The sequence below is a fragment of the Dipodomys ordii genome, unplaced genomic scaffold (assembly GCF_000151885.1).
Source record: "Dipodomys ordii isolate 6190 unplaced genomic scaffold, Dord_2.0 Scaffold136, whole genome shotgun sequence".
Classification (NCBI taxonomy): domain Eukaryota; kingdom Metazoa; phylum Chordata; class Mammalia; order Rodentia; family Heteromyidae; genus Dipodomys; species Dipodomys ordii.
Genome location: NW_012267352.1, coordinates 3,939,696 through 3,957,244, shown reverse-complemented (window position 1 = coordinate 3,957,244; position 17,549 = coordinate 3,939,696). Strand labels below are relative to the sequence as shown.

Here is a 17,549-nt window from a genome sequence, read left to right as displayed (position 1 = left end):
ATCAGTTAATAAATGACTTTAAATGACATTTTCATTTTAAAATATTTCCAAAATTCTTTCTAAAATATTTTTAAAAGACATGTGGGCTGGGAAGGATTTCAGAAAGTCATAAATGATTGAAAACCCACCTCTCAGCAAGCCCAAATGCATCAGAAAGATTTCCAGCACAGCTAATTATATTCTACCACCTACATCTGAGAAGTATCCATTTTGCCTATTGCCCAGCAGGGACCTATATTATTGCTCTAAGAGCACTAGCATGAAAAAATGCATTAGATTCGATCTTAAAAATGCCATTCAAATAAAAAATCCTTCAGAAAAGCCCATTATCTCTAGAAAGAAAATATGCAGGTGTTAAAATCTACAGGTGCTGAGAGATACTAATATGATATGTAGCATTCTTCTCTACAGTCAGAAATTGACTCTTTTTTTTTCCAGTCTAGAGACAGTAACCTAGGAATTTATCTTTACTATTTTGTCAGTTATGCAGAAAATCTAGATAGAATGTGGATGTTAGAAATATCTGACCTAGCTCTAAAATAATTTATTAGAAAGTAGAAGAATAAAAATAAATGGAAAATGCCTAAATTTGATCAGGATATACTCAGGAATTTAAAAAGTGTATCTTTAAACTTGTTTTTATTGAGGTCACCAAGAGGTCTTTTGAGTAAGGAAACTTTAGGAATTGTAGAAAACTTATAAATAGATGGCCTTACAAGTTAAGCAATTAATCTGCCATTGTAATTCATCATTACAATTATAATTTGCTATTCATTCATTAATCTTCAATATGTGTTGTCAAAGCTAAGAAGGATAGAGATTATGGAAATGAATTTCTGTTTATACTATCCTCTGGAAAATTATGTTTAATATCAAAACCCTAACTTTTTACATAAATATTTAAAGAATGTGCATGTATGTCACAGTCTGTGTGTGCATGTGTGTCTTTGTGATGGAATAATAGAATTACTCAACTATACAAGATCTCTTTAGGGAATACACAGAACCATCATTAAACAATTGCAAAATAGAGATACTTTATATCTTCTACATATTTTTAAAGCTTTTACATGAAAAAGTAGGTATTCTTCTAGCTAGAATAATGAATATTTCTGTCAAGTTAGCATTCATTGTAATTGAAGCTTTGGTATGTTTTATTTCAGTATTTGTAAAACATATGATTGATTATTTTGAACTGTAATCTCCCCACAGTTTTTCAGTCACAAATTTTAATGTATCAAAAAGGATGAGTTATGGTCAAATCCAAGCCAGTGATTTTCAGATAGATCTATATGCTTATCCCTGAAAATGCCTGTCAAAGTTTAGTTAGTACTGAAAATTATTTTTTATTTTATAGACTTGAATTTATAAGTGTGTATTTTTAAATGGAACAGAGCTGAACATGGTACTTTGAGTTTCATTGATAATTTAGCATAAGAATGAAAAAGATTCAATTGAAGAATAAAAATATCCCAGGCAGTTTATGAACATGTAAAATAAATGGAATAAGTTTTTACATTATTGAGAACTGCTACCTGAAGATAGTTATAACTTCTACATTTTTCATTCAGTAAAGTAAGATTAATTTCTACTGGGGATGCTTTAATTTACTATTAGTACGAGTGTAAAAGAAGTAAAATAATTATAGATTCTGCTTCTTCAGAGTAGATAAATGACACAAAGGAAATACTATCTTTTAGACAATATAATAAGTACTTCATAGTGATAATGTGAAACATTTCATTCACATGCATGAAAATGCTTACTTTTGTTTACTGTTTTATAAGATTCATGGGGAGGACTTAATCACTTGGCATAACATTTTTTTACTTACTAAAATAAAATTTACTAATGAATACATACAAAAAACTCGAACTCTTAGAAAACTGGGACAAGATTAGCCTCAATATATTAGGAGCATTCATTTATAAAATCTACACCCAAAATCATGTGATTAGTGAAAAAGTGAAAACTTTTTCTTTAAGTTTTGGAACAAGGCAAGAATTCTCATTTCTACCACTGATAGTCAAGAGTTAATATATTTAGATTTTAGAGGAATCAGTTCCAATGGTCCTTCGTTGGGTTTTCAGATATGAGACTAGTAATGAGAGATAATAGGGTACAATATCTTGATTGTTAAGTTGATTAGCTAAACAACAGATAAGTCCATTGAGCTTGGATGGGAAGACATGGTGGACAAATGGTAGCCTAAATCATGCTGTTCATTTCTGTGTTGGTTCTTGATCTCTACTGATCCTACCAATGTTCACAAAATATTTGACTATGTGCCCATAGAGAAGGGCACAGATAGTCACTGAAACATTTCTCAGTCCCACATGCATATTGAAGTCATAGGCAGGACTTCCTTACCCAGAAAATCTTTCTTCTAATCTGTCGACTTATGTTCTGGGTTAAAATAAAACTTAAATTTGAAGAAATATTCTGTTACATGTGATGGAAAAATTAAGCATTCACCACATTTTCCATTTTCACACTTACCAAACACAAAGAAGAAATTGAAGTTATGAGAAAAGGGATATGTAGTCACAAATAAAATGATTTTGCTTTGTGTTAAGATGTACACAGGCACTTGGAAGAAACTTTCACATATTTAATATTAAAGTTGACAGACAATATAGTATTCCTCTAAAACACTTTAAAGAAACCAGTTTTGTCATGTGGGTATAAAACCATGTTCTTGGAAAAAATGATTAAAGAGTTTTCAACCAACCTTGCTTTTGGAAGCAAGTTAGACAATATGATACCTAAATTGTTTAGGTATTTCTTACTCTCTGAAAGTCCAAATCAATATGTATCAGTACTTACAGTGGGAGATAAAAATAAGAAACAAAAAGACTCCTTTCTTGGAGGAAAAGGAAAGGAAAAGGAAGCTGATGTCAGAAGAATTCTGATTTTTTTGTCTTCAGTAAAGGAGACGAGCTTCCTGGACTGTTAACTGGCTAAGATCTTCTCCTTATCAGTATTGGAAGCTGAGTGTTTCTCTGCATTTCCCTGCATTCTAGAGACTGAATTTAAACACGGGGCAATAAAAATGAAACCCAAATGCAAATTTTTTACCTGGCCAGCTTCCATTTAAAAATAACAGCTACAACAAAACAAAAAAGAAAACCTACTGCTTTCCTAAGATCTGGAATTTTGTATAACTTTATTTATGAAGATCAAAGGTCAATTTAGTAGAACAGAAGGTCTAATACTGAAAAGCAATAGAAAATGGCACTTTTAAGCACACACTGCTTGAGAGAGGAAAGCAGGATGGTTGTGCATTTGAGGACAGTCTAAGCAAACAAAGGTAGTAAATTTTGGTTAAAAACTAAAATGAAACCAAAAGGACTGGGATGTAACTCAAGTGGTAGAAAGCTTGTGAGCATGCTTAGGGTCCTGTGAACAATAAATAAATATAATGCATAAAATTAAATAAATAACTACATTCTTAATTTTTGTTTTGAAAGACCATTTATGTGATCTCATTTGATTGTTGGAAGCTTTTCTAAGAAAAAATGATATTATAAAGCATATTTATGCATATAGAAAATGAAAGAAATAGAGAAATCTGCTCAATAAAACAACAAAGTAAGGTCAATATTAAAGGTCTTTGCTGAAATTTTCCACAAGACTCAAAATTAATTATCAACATCTATGATAGTACATTATCACTTTGATCAAGAAGAATGAAAGGAAGGGCAACTGAAAGAGGCTTTGATTTGTTTTGGGGGCATTCAATTTTTTGAGTTCTAAGTATGTTTTAGATATGTGGCCCTTGTCGATAGCCTTTGGCAGTATTGACATTTTCACAATGTCAAATCGCCCAATCCAGGAGCATGAGAGGTACTTCCACTTCCTTAGTTCTGAATTAATTTCCTTTTTCCAGGTCCTCAGAGAAACAACTGCCCCATTGAAAAGTAAGCTAAAGACTTAAAGAGAGACTTCTCTGAAGATGAAATAAGAATGGCCAATAGACATATGAAGAAATGTTCAACTTTTCTAGCAATAAAAGAAATATAAATCAAAACAACATGGAGATTCTACCTCATCCCAGTTAAAATGGCTGTAATCAACAAATCTAATAACAACAATGTTGGAGGGTATGTGGCCAAAAGGGAACCCTATTGCACTGTTGGTGGGAGTGTAAACTTGTTCATCTACTCTGGAAAGCAGTGTGGAGGTTCCTCAAAAGACTACACGTAGAGCTCCCCTATGACCCAGCAATCCCACTTCTGGGTATTTACCCAAACAATCACAAATAAGGCCATATTAAAGCTACCAGCACAACTATGTTTATTGCAGCATTATTCACCATAGCTAAGATAGGAAACCAACTCAGAAATCCCTCAGTAGATGAATGGATCAAGAAAATGTAATATGTGTATATATATATGTATGTATGTATATATATATATATATATACACACACATATGTATATATGTCTCTCTATATGTATATATGCATGTCTACATATGTATATATTTACATATATACACAATGGAATTCTATGCTTCCATCAGGAAGAATGATATTGCCCCATTTGTAATGAAGTGGAAAGACTTGGAAAAAATCATGTTAAGTTAATTAAGCCAGGCCTGCTCCCCAAAAATAGGTCCCATGGTTTCCCTTATTTGTAATAAATGATATACATTTAGGATAATCTTTGCAGATGAGCATAATACCTCAATAGCTATGTATGTATGATCATATACGATGATGCTATGTCAAAAAGCAAACTTTACAACTTTGGTGGTGGGGGCGGGGTGGGGGGGAGATGGGAAGGGATGGGAAGAGGAAACAAAGGAGGAGGCAACAATGCTTGATTAGAAATGTACTCATTATCTTGTCCATGTAATTGTAACTGCTCTGTATGGTATTTTCACGATTGAAAAAGAAAAGAAAAGATAACCATTGAAAAATAAATAAATAAGATGATGCTAAGTGAAATGAACTCCAAGAACTGGACACAGAACTGGTCCAGTTGTTTTCTGGACCATGTTAAGATAGTGCTTCCCTTTTTTAGTTACATACATTCTTAGCCTGTTTATTAAATATCATATTTTAAGTAGCAACACATAATAGCATAGCAAATACAAAACAGTATCACACTAAATATTTTAAATCAGAATGTATTTTCTTATTTAATTTTTAAATTGGAAATATGACTTAGATTCTTAAACAGACTGTTTACCCATTCTAGAACTGTGAAACACATGAACGACTATAGCCATAGTTCAAAACTTGACACCACCCTACTCCCCTTGTGACCTTAGACAAATCCTTAATTTCTGTGAGCCACACTTTCATCTTCTGCAAGCCTGTAAATGTAATCAGACTTAGCTAAGGGGATACCTTGGAGATAAAACATGAAGAGATTGTTTTAATTCAAAAGATTGTTTCGACATATCTACTTTTCTAACATTCTGGTCTTCAATGTGATCATAAGTCCTTGCCTATAAAGATGGAAATTCTAATTCTTCTCACTTTGGAAGTTAGCAATGACTGTAATTGTATAGAAGGAAACATGGTATGACTTCCAAAACCAGTTTCCAAAAAGCTCTTTTGTGCTTGTGGAGTCTGATTGTGCTAAAATGTTCCCTCTGGAGGTAGCGGTTGATATAGACATACAGACAATGCTGAGAAAGTCTCGCTGCAGAGACTCCGTGGAGTTGTGCCAATGGAAAACACCAACTGAGCCCACTGTACACCATCAACACTGGCAAACAGCCACTTCTGAGATGTCTTTCCTCTCAGGCTTCTGAATCTCTCTGCACTGTAACTACAGGAAATATTTAAGAACAGCCAGAGTAGAGTCACTAAGTAATGCTTACTGAGCAGGTCTTAAATCAAATTTATGATCCACAAAATCATATTGAAAAGAATATGGATGTTTTCTTGCACAATTTCTTAGAGTGACTTACTATGCAACAAAAATACTTGCAATAAATTGGGATAATTTTGTTTGGTGATTACTAAAATGGCATTAGCATAAATTTTGTTGGGCAGCTACTAATCCTCATGAACTTGTAATAATTATACAAAGGAAAGGAAGCTACTGCATCATACTGGATTGGCCAACTGTATTCCTGCTTCCTTGATGGAAGTAAAAGGAAATCAAATCTATAACCATAGAGGAATATGTCTTTCCTAAGCCTCTCTACCCTTTTTTCTCTTCTCAAAAAAGTCCTTCCATAAACACTAGTTCTCCATTGCTCAATCTGTGGTGGTAACCATTATATATTTTCCCCATAAGTGAATATTCTTCATTTCTAGAACATTCTATTGTATGAACTAGATACCATAGGATATTGTACCATTTAGTTACTGCGTCTTATAAAGTAATGGTGTTAGTTTATAATGTTACTTTTAAAAGGTTTGTCATGTTGCTAAATCAAATTAACAGTCTGAATGTCAGGATATTAAAGGTATTTTACCTACACATTTGTAATTCCATGAAAGCTTTAACTAGTTTCTTCATGAGAATAAGTATAATTTCATTTAACTTCCAAAGCCACTGTCAGGATTTTAAATAATTGTTAAGGACATTTTTCTGCTAAAAAGAATTAGATTTAAGAGATACTTTCCAAACTGTGAAATTAAATCTATCTAGAGCACTTCAAGTTGTGATCATATTAAGAATATTCCTAGTTAATCAATCAATCAATCTCAGGGGTAAAAATGTAGAAACTTATTTGTACCAGAAAGCTATGTCAGTATAATCTGTGCTAGATATTATTTAATTAAACCTCAGTTATCAGATATTATGCCATCTATTAATTAGTACATCAAATTTATTCAGAAGAGAAAGATACACAATAAATAAGGAAGAGTATTATAAAGAATAACAACAAGAAACTGTGCTTCAAAATGTATAGAAATGATCAAGATGATAATGTTTTGAATAGCTACCTTACACTTTATATGTTTTGTAACATGCCCTTCATTTTTCTTCTAATTACAAGAAATAAGAGTTATAAACATTTTAAATATGAAGAAATTTTATTGAAAGGTTCAAATAACGTTATTAAAACTGAAAAATTAAAATGGGAAATTTGAAATTCAAAACAAGATTTTCAACTTCCAAATTCAGTATAATATTATACTTTTGAAATTTATTGTTGAAGAAATAAAGAATACTAAAAGAGTATTATTGTTATTAAGATATTAGCCAGAGATTATTAAAATATCATTGGGTAATTTTCACGATAGAAACTCCATTTTGGGCTGGGAAGGTGACTCAGTGGTAGAGCGCTTGCCTTGCATGCATGAGGCCCTGGGTTCTATTCCTCAGCACCACATAAGCAAAAAGAAAAAAGCCAGAAGTGGCGCTGTGGCTCAAGTGGTACAGCGCTAGCCTTGAGCTGAGAGACAGCACCCAGGCCCAGAGTTCAGGCCCCACGACCAGACCTCCCCCTCCTAAAAAAAATTAGAAAGTCCATTTTTTAGTTTATCCACTAGAAATAAATTGTTTTAATTTTCTTTATCCTCTGAATAAATCTGAATAAAATTTCTCTTACTTTTTATGATTGAATTTCAAAATATACAAGAAGATAAAACATTTAAATATACAGATTATTTAATAGAGTAAATCCTGATAACTATTAAAAATCTCACATGTGGTATGGGATAGCCTAGGGTACAGCTCTAAGAATATATGTGTGTGTATGTGTGCGTGTGTGAATGTGTGTATGTGTGTTTACAGCTTGTGGTTAACCACATTTTAATGATAAAATAAAACTGGTATGTAGCTCATTCTCAGTATGTACATATAGAAATAACAATAAAAATAAAGATAATTTTAAGGACACTACTTTTAGGAATTTTAAGGTAGACAGAAAAACAGAAAAGCAGAAAAATGTATACTGCGTATGTGAAAGTTCAGTTAATAAGAGCTAAGGGCATGAAATAATCATGCCAGAATAATCTTATCCATGAAAATATTCAAAATTGAAATAATAAAGCAATTCCCTACAGTATTAGATATCACACTACATTTTCATTGTTACAAAAAATTAACACTTTTCAGAATAGACACATGCCACATAAATGGCTACAATTTTCTGTTAACTCAATAATATTTCTTCTTATTACCACAATTCTAAGACTGCATTCACATTTTATAATTTTGTTTTTTCAAATCAAAGTTATAAAATATGTGTGTCAAAAGAGTGTACCTACAACCCACTGCCATAAACATTCCATCATGGGGAGGAAATGGGGCAGAAAAAGGTGACATTTATGAGAACTCAACAGTCCAATAAGTAAAAGACAAGAGAGTACCTCAGATTGATGAAAACTTTAACACTGACAAAAATCATCTTAATTCTTATTTCTTCTATCTTTATTTTAGTGAATTATTGATTTCATCTTTTCATTCCATCACAACCTTCTTTCTCTCTTTCATTCCAGTGAATTTGTGGCAATGTTTAACCAATTTCTAAAATAGTTGAAAGCATTTTCTGTATGTGTATGTGTGTTTGTGTGTATGTGTGTGTACACGCATGCACGTGCACGCACTGGTCTGTCCTGGGAAGGCTGCCTGTTTCTGAGTGTTTCTTTTCTTTTTCTTTTTTTTTTTTTTTTTTAGTCTCCTGAACTTTCTGGCCCCAGCTGGCTTGGAACTGTGATCCTCATATTGCCAACTGTTGAGTAGCTAGTACTATAGGAGTGTGCCACCGATGACCAGTTAGTTGATTTTTGTCAAAAAAATAATGCTGTTTATAATTATTTCTTTATTGCACTGCATTATAGTATATTTATGTACTACATACTCTTTTTTATTTGGTTCTATTCTATATATTATATAGCTCAAATTAGTTTTGCTTTAATATACACAGATAGAGTAGAAATTTAAAATATTGTATAGATTGAATGTAAAGATTGAATGTATACCAACAGTCATGGAAATGACTTAATGAATAATTTTGAAAAACTCTAAGACATTTAATTTATTCAAAACACTTTTAAAATGCTACATCTTGACTCATTTTTGTTCTCTAATGTTATTTTCAGACTAACTCTGTGGTAGAGAAAACATTCCAATTAATTTAACTATTTAACTGAATTTATGGGTAACTCAGTAAGTTCATGGCTCATGAAATTTTGTAACCTTAAAAACTCAGCTGGTAAAAACAAAAGGTATAGAAATAAAAAAAAAGAGACAAAGTGGGAAAAAGAAAAAAAGACACAAAGTATAGAAAAATACAATCACTTGCTTCCATTTCCTGGAGTTCATTTCCATAAACATCACTTTTATCTTGTATGTAAGTTTATCTGATTTGGGAAGGGGAAGGGGAAGCAAGAAATGGTAGGACCAAAGGTGAACTAATTCACCAGTGATCCTCCCTAGACACTATGTTTAAAATAAACTATAAACTCTGGGGGAGAGGTTAAAGGGTAGGAGTGGAAATGTTGGGAGAAAATGAGGTGGGTCTAACACTGTTCAAAGAGATATGTATTCAGTACCTCACTTATGTAACTGCAACCTCTTTGTTCATCACCTTTATAATAAAAGTTGAATAAAACCACTCAACTAGATCACTGTATATTTTGAGTCACTGTTACCTTATCGCCTTCAGAAAACATGACGCCATCTATAGCTCTTTTCCAAGTGATTTCTGGAATAGGTTCCCCTTCAGCTTCACAGATGAGTGTGACATGACCATTCTCAGATGTAGTCTCATTTTTAAGTTGTATGATATGAGGCTGTACTGTAGAAAATGTATATATTACTGAATCGGCATTAGAGAACAATGTTCAGACTTTAAAACCCACAGGGGATATGAAGCCACATTAGTGCAGAATGAAAGGAGTAACTTAGGAGCAGTTGTAGTAACATGCTTTGATTGCTAGAGTACCAAGGGTGTTGCAAAAAGAATGAGAAAAACAGCTTTAGGAAGTTACGTTCCTCCACTCTCATTAGAATAACAAGGTGATGAATTAGAAATCAATTTACAAGAATAATTCCTGTCAATATTTACCAAATTTTAAATCTGCAGTAATTCATTGTGCTCTTAAAAGCACAAAATTACAATTTCCTGCTTTAAACCATATATTTATGAATATATGTGCGTATGTACATCTATATCAAGAATACAATGTACCTGCATCTAACTCTTCCCTCAGTCTTCCTCATGTCTTTTCCACTTGATAAATCAATCTCAATAAGCTTCAATACTACATTCCCACTAAGAACATAAAATATTTTGTCCATAACATCCTTCCGTACCCTTTCTGTCCCTCATCAATCTCACCATGACTTGTTTTCAAGCCTGTCATTCATTTTTTAATATACCCTAATTAGAAAAATGATTCATCATGGTATTTCACATACACATGTACAGTATTGTAAATAGATTGACCCCCTGATTTACTCTTCATTTCCTCTCTCCACTTTCCCCTATTGTTCAACGGCTTTCATTATAAAATGTTAATTCACAGATGCAATTCATTTTCTTATTGTTTATCCTATATCATTTCCTCCCCATCTAGCTACTCAAATTGTCCCACAAATATCATCCTGTTGTAGATATTTATATGTACAGATCTTGTGTAGGTTTATATATTTATTTATCTTTGCTATCTAGCATCTACATAGGAAAAAAGGTATGACACATTTGGTCTAACAGTGTAGTTTTAACCACTATGCTATAATACTTACCAAAGACTTGGAGGAATGCTTGCTTTTCATCTTCTCCTGCCTTGTTAGTGGCTCTGCAGACATAAGGGCCTGCATCACTGTTGATTATGTTCCTGACGGTGAGTTCTGTGTTGCTTGCTTTCAATAAGTACTTTTCATTTTCTTCAATGAGCCTACCATTCCTAAATAAGAAAAATAAAAATAAAAAAGAAAGGTTGATTTTTGTAAAGTTGACCACAATTAAGAAGACTTTTTTGTTTATAGGCTAGCCATTTGTATTGAGAGACAATCAAATGTGTATGTGGGTACACATGTATTATTAGTGTCATTTTTGGTGAAAATAGGGCTTATTGGAACTCCTCCTATTTGCAAAGCAAGTTCTCTAACACGAGCCTCACTTCCAATTCTGTTTGGGTTTTTGTTTTTATTGTGATGGTAAAAGTTTTCAGTTATTATTTTAGATAAGAATCTTGAAATGTTATCTGGGACGATCTAGGACAACAATTCTGCCACCTGTACCTCTTCATAGCTGGCTTGCAGATATGAAGCACCATGACCAGCTCATTTCTTTTTTGAAATGGTATCTTGTTAGCGTGTTTTCCTAGCTGGCCTCTAACTATGATCTTCTTTTCTTTGTCTCCTATTGTAAACAATTGAGTTTTAAAATGTCATTTTGATATCTGACCATCAATAGAATTCATCAAATTAATGAAATATTAATACAAACACACTGGGTATTTCAGTTGAGACAAAAGAAGATGGAACAGAAATCAAGGGAAAAATTATGGAGAATCACTGTCTTTGCTCACGCCTTGATAGACATGTCATTAAGTGTTTTTGGTTTCTTTGTGAAATATTCTTTAATACACAGGCTTGAGTCTTTTATTGTGAAACTTCTGTAAGCAATGAGCTCCTAACTTCCAAGAAGGAATTCTTATTTGGCAGTAAAATGAGGACAGTCACATGCATGAGGCCTTCATCTGATGATACCTCTGCTCTGAAATGAGACAGGAGAGATATGTAGGATCCCCTTCATCCACCTATAGGCCTGGAGGGGACTGAATATGAAAATGTCCTCCTGTGGAGCCAAGGAAGAGAGGCTTTATCAAAAACCAGCCTGAAAATGGTGCCATGACTTTGGACATCTAGGCTTCAGAATCATGGAGGCATATATTTCTGGTGTTAAAGTCACACAGTCTTAACTACTTTATGATGGAAACCTAAGGTTATGGACGCAATGGGCTTCATTGCTATTACTTGGAAACATTATCCCTTTTCATCATGTAATCTGGATCCCACTAGTAATCTCACTGCTTGTTCCACAATCCTTGGTGTTGAAAGGATTTTTTAAAATATACTAATGATATACATTCACCTAGAGATACATGAAGTATACATGAAGTATAAAGTAATATTTATATCTGTAAATGTCAATATTTTATTCCCCTAATACATAGTTATATTGATTCTAAAATAACTATTTAAGCTTAAAACAAAATTTCATTCTATTTCAACCAGGAGATAAAAACAATGGAACAATTGAAAATGAAAAATGGAAAATATGTACATGGACGTTTACAAATATTAATTACCATTACATTTTCTTCTGAATGTGGTTTATTCTAACCCTTATATTCTCATTGAAAAGAGAGAAAATTTAAACAAATCTTAAATTTGAAATAAACATAAGTGGAAAGTAAGTATTGCAGAAAATATCATCAGGAAAAATTTTTAGAACAACCAGGTACTGGTGGCTTACACCTGCAATCAGAGCTACTCAGGAGGCTAATATCTGAAACCATGGTTCAAAGTCAGCCTAGTTAGAAAAGTCCAAGAGACTGTTATCTTCAATTAATCACCAAAAACCTAGAAGCAAAATCTTGACTCATGAAAGAAGTAGAGTACTTATCTTGAGCAGAAAAGCTCAGGAACATTGTCCAACCTTAGTTCAAGTTCCAGGACCAGCTGATAGATACATACATACATACATACATACATACATACATACATACATACTTACATACATAGATTGATTGATAGGCAGACAGATAAATTATTGTGTTTCTTTGGGTCTGGCTTACTTCACTGAATATATTTTTTCCAAGACTTTTCATTAATGAATGGGACAATGCCATTCTTTCTGATGGAAGCACAGAATTCCTTTGTGTGTAATACCATATTTTCTTAATCCATTCATCCATTGAGGGGGATCTGGGTTTATTCCATATTTTGGCTATGGTAAACAACGATGCAATGAACATGATTGTGACAGTAGCATTAGTGTGGGCTGATTTGTAGTCATTTGGGTAAATGTCCAGGAGTGGGATTACTGGATCATAGGGAAGCTCTTATGCTTGTAGTCTTTTTTTATATGTTTTTATTGCAAAAATACTGTACAGAGGGGTTACAATCACATGAGCAAGGTAATGAGTACATTTCTTATCAAGCATTGTTGCCTTCTCTTTGGTTTTCCCATCCCTTCCCTCCCATCTCCAAAACTACATTCCCACGTCCTGCCCCCACAACCATGCCTAAATTGTAAAGTTCATTTTTCGACATAGCATCTTGTACATCTCCTTGTTGCAATGGGTCAACTGTATCCCTATTTAAACAATTTGGTTTTTCCCTTCCCCTCCCTAAATTATACCAACATCAAATACAGTAAAAACAGGGGTTGTACCGTGGGGGAGGGAGATACAAAGCAATTAAAAAAACCATCTGGTACATTATAAATATGTTAGAAACAATAGCAAGAAAGAAAAATCACGTGTGTTGTTAGGAAATGGAAAGACTTGGAAAAAATTGTATTAAGTGAAGTAAGCCAGGCCCTAAGATACATAGGTCCCATGGTTTCCCGTATTTGTAATAACTAGTATATGTCTGAGACAAGCAGAAAAGGTCAGAAAAGATAATGTTAAGCGAAATGAGCCCCAAGATAAGGACACAAGTGTTTATAGTCTTTTGAGGAGCCTCCATATTGCTTTCCAAAATGGTTGAATAAGTTTACATTCCCATCAACAGGGTAGGAACATTGCTGTCTTTTTCTTTCCCAAAGTATTGAGCCCGAAGCTTATTCTGTGAGCATGATTATGATCACAAGCCAGAAGACATGGTGATCGGACCTACCTAGACCAGGAGATGGTAGGTTCTGGAGATCCTGAAGCCCTGCAAGATAAAGTCATCTCTTCTCCTCTCTCAGCTGTGGCATTGAAAGACTTCTGAGGCATGGTGATTGCTGGCGGTACTGAAGGATAAATGGACATAGCGTGAAAAGATCTGGCATTTCTCTCACAATTTTGATATATCTCTTGTCCATTTTTAAAAATTCTTAAGCTTTAAAATTAGGTAGCTACTTTCCTGTTAAATAGTAAAAGAGTAGTAAAATAACTTTATGAATACTAAAAAATACTCTTCATATCCTTCTTTTGTACAATAGCTGGAACAAAACATTGCAATGCTCTTTCACTATTTAGTATATGAAAATAAACAATGAACCTGGATTTTAACAAACATATACTTGTATGAAATATATCTCATAAAAAGACAGCACCACACTGACTAAGTCAATACTAGATCTACGTTAGCCATAAATGGATTTCCTATTTGGGAACTCTCAGTTATAGGCAATGCCATAAGCAATCATTCACTGCTTCAAGACAGGGCTTTCAAATTAGGTGTCAAACCATAATGTTCTTTCTGATTAACTACACTTAATTTCTTCAAACAACTATAAAACATTTTATGAAGAGAAACTGCTTAAGCCATAGAGAGTATATGAAAATAGATTTTCATGAACAATTCAGCTTGGAAATTAAGCTTCCTCAATTTCTAACTAATTATGTTGTGAAAATTGTATATGCTGCACATTTTGGACATGTTGAAACTGTTACAGAAATGCAACTGCTTCCAATAAACAAGACATTAACATCCATAACAGAATGTAAATTTCAAAGTTAAGCATAAATTGTGATTCAGTGCACTGAATATGACAAAAATCAAAAAATTAATTATATTATTATTTTGCGTTTGCATATTCTAAACAACATGGCCAGACAGACACTTAGAAGTATGGTTACAATTACATCTACCTCCAATTGCTTTCAGGTCAGTATTGGTGCCATATTATCCAAAGATAATGGGCATAAGAACTAATATGTTGTGTATTTTAGTAATTAAACACAATAAATCAGTTCCCTGACTTTGAATTTGATATAGGGAGGACGATCTGTCATTCTGTCTTTGAGATAACATAATAATTACTGGCATTAGAAAAGATGGATGTTTGTTTCAGGTATTAACTTGGAATATTAAGTACATTGTCATTTGACTGCTATTTTCCTTCTCATGTAATTATGAAAAAATATAATTTAATGGAAGTGCATTGCTTCACCTTTTTGTTATTTGGAAATGCAGTTGGAAGGATTTTGTAATTATTTTTATTGTAACAACAGGATTTTTAACGTTAGAATTGCAATAATGTGAATTTGTGTGTGTATATATATTATTGTTATTGTAACTGTAAAGGTGATGTACAGAGGAGTTTCAGTTACCGAAGTCAGGTATTGAGTACATTTATTTTTGAACAGTGTCACCTTTTCCCTCGTTTTCTCCGAGTTTTTTCCCTCCTAACCTAGCTCCTCTACAAGTTGTCTAGTTTATTTTCAACATAGTGTCTTGTGAGCATCGCGGCTCATCACCCTTATCACGTTCTACCTATGGTTAAGCATTTGTAATGAGAATCACTTCTAAGACAGAAATGAAGTGTTGCGGGTCTTGTTTACTAAATGAAATTTGTTCATCAAAATTTTCTCATCAAAATTGCTCTAGTTTCCTGATTTTCACTTTGTTGGACTGTGAAATGGTTTTTCTAAGGAATTACACTGAATTCTCCCCTGAAGATACCTTACTTTAGTTAAGACTAACACTGAAAGGTGAGGAGGGGAGGTCAAAGAGAGAGGGTCCATGGATGAAGAGGATGAATATGTGTAGGAAATGCATAGTCTATGAAAATGTTAAACTGAAGTGAATGGGCTGGATTGGGGAGGATGGAGGAGAATGATGAATGTTGTGACATCAATCGAGAATTCATCTTCAGTGGTAACTACTTTGAGGGGTTTGTTACCTCCTGTTTTAGACTGTTTAGTTCAGTGAGCCATATTAGATTATCTTTAATGAATTATGTAGATTTTTTTCTTTTTTATCTCTAAATAGTTATACAGTGTAGTTGTCATTTAACAATGCCATTTATGAATACAATTGTGATCAATTTCACATTTGGCTGTATCTGACATATCAAACTTATCCTTTTTCTGGCTGTCAGTTTGGGCATCAAAGATACTACAGATTTCACATTTGGATTGTTCTGTGGGTCCCTTTGGGTCCATAAAGGAACCAAATTTTTTCTCACTTTTCATGTGTTCTGTAAGAATTTAATCATTTCCCACCAAACATGTCTCAGAAATGATGAATATAATGCTAACAATGGATAGTTATTTAAGTTTCAGATCTTGTAGGTTCATTAGAAGCAGAAACAATTCACTCCTTCAAATTTGTTTCAGATAAAGATAACTCTGTTTTATCACTCCCCAAAGATCCACTTTGACAAGTTATTTGCTAGGTAGGTGTAACTAGATATGAAAAATAAGTCATGTAGATATTTTATCTATCTGATGATTGCCAAAATTATGACCCTTGTTATTATCCCTTTGTTTGTACATCTCAGTCATTTTAACAATTGGACATATGAGATTAAAGTACCTGTACTCCTGACATCTAGTATTGATTTTCTCAGTATTTATGCAAAGGAACATAGGTTTTTTTTCTTTTAGGTCTACATAAGTTCATTTACTCAGGATTCCATGCATTATTTATAAATATTGATGATAAAAAAGTGAAATGAGTCAAAAATAGCATTTGCAAGTGTTTTTCCTATTCTTCATGGATGGTATAAAACTAGATTTTTTTAGTTCATTAGTATGAATCCATTACATAAAGAAATTCAAATGGGATATTTATACCCATGTATATAATGTACTTTGTTCAAATACTTCCCTTATGTGTTATTGTTTCTTGACCTTCCTTTTTTTTGGGGGGGGGGTCGGTCGTGGGGCTTAAACTCTGGGCCTGGGTGCTGTCCTTCAGCTCTTCAGCTCAAAGCTAGCGTTCTACCACTTAAGCCACAGCACTACTTGGGGCTTTTTTTTTTTTCTTTTTATGTGGTGTTGAGGAATCAAACCCAGGGCTTTATGCATGAGAGGCAAGCACTCTACCATGGAGGCAGCTTCCCAGTTCTTTTGACTCTCCTTTTAAGAAAAAAACACGTTCTTTTAAGAATTTTAGTGGGTTTCATGACTTTATTTTATGTACTTCTATAATAGCTATGCTAGGACATTTTCTCCTTCTCCTAACCCACTGATTCCCAAAATATATACTATACATAATCATTTAATACTTGATTATTATTTTAAGTTATTGCATAGATGTAGATCCTGTATGTTAGTATATTGACATGATGGTTTTCACTTCCATACATGTTTCTGCAAGTGATTTTTGAGTGAATAATACTGTACTCTGTCTTTTAAACTCAATAAACATGTTTTTTGACTTAACCCAGTATTGGTTATCAGGATCTATAGCATTTTTAATTTCTTGAGAAATCTTCATCTTCAATCATGATTAGGATACTTTAAATATTCACTAAATGTGCATGATGGTTTTTTTTCCTATATCTTCAGGCCAGCATTTGTTATTTGTTTTCTTGATAACCACCATTCTAAGATTGGTCATATGGAAACTGTTGTTTTGATTTACATTTCCTTCATGGCTACAGTGGTGGTGAGCATTTTTTCACATATTTACTAACAAATTATATTCCTTTTTCTGAGAATTTTCTATACAGTTTACTTA

General features: G+C 33.1%; 1 protein-coding gene across 3 annotated transcripts in view; it reads right to left on the bottom strand.

The window, feature by feature from the left end:
• Nucleotides 1-17,549, bottom strand: part of Ncam2 (neural cell adhesion molecule 2) — a 310,960-nt gene that overhangs the window by 91,689 nt on the left and 201,722 nt on the right. For all 3 annotated transcript variants that reach the window (XM_013031022.1, XM_013031024.1, XM_013031023.1), the window contains 3 exons: nt 13,770-13,887; nt 10,665-10,825; nt 9,569-9,714 (listed from right to left, as the gene is read on the bottom strand). In XM_013031022.1, the coding sequence (XP_012886476.1) occupies nt 9,569-9,714; nt 10,665-10,825; nt 13,770-13,887 (425 nt within the window). The remainder of the gene's footprint in view (nt 1-9,568; nt 9,715-10,664; nt 10,826-13,769; nt 13,888-17,549) is intronic.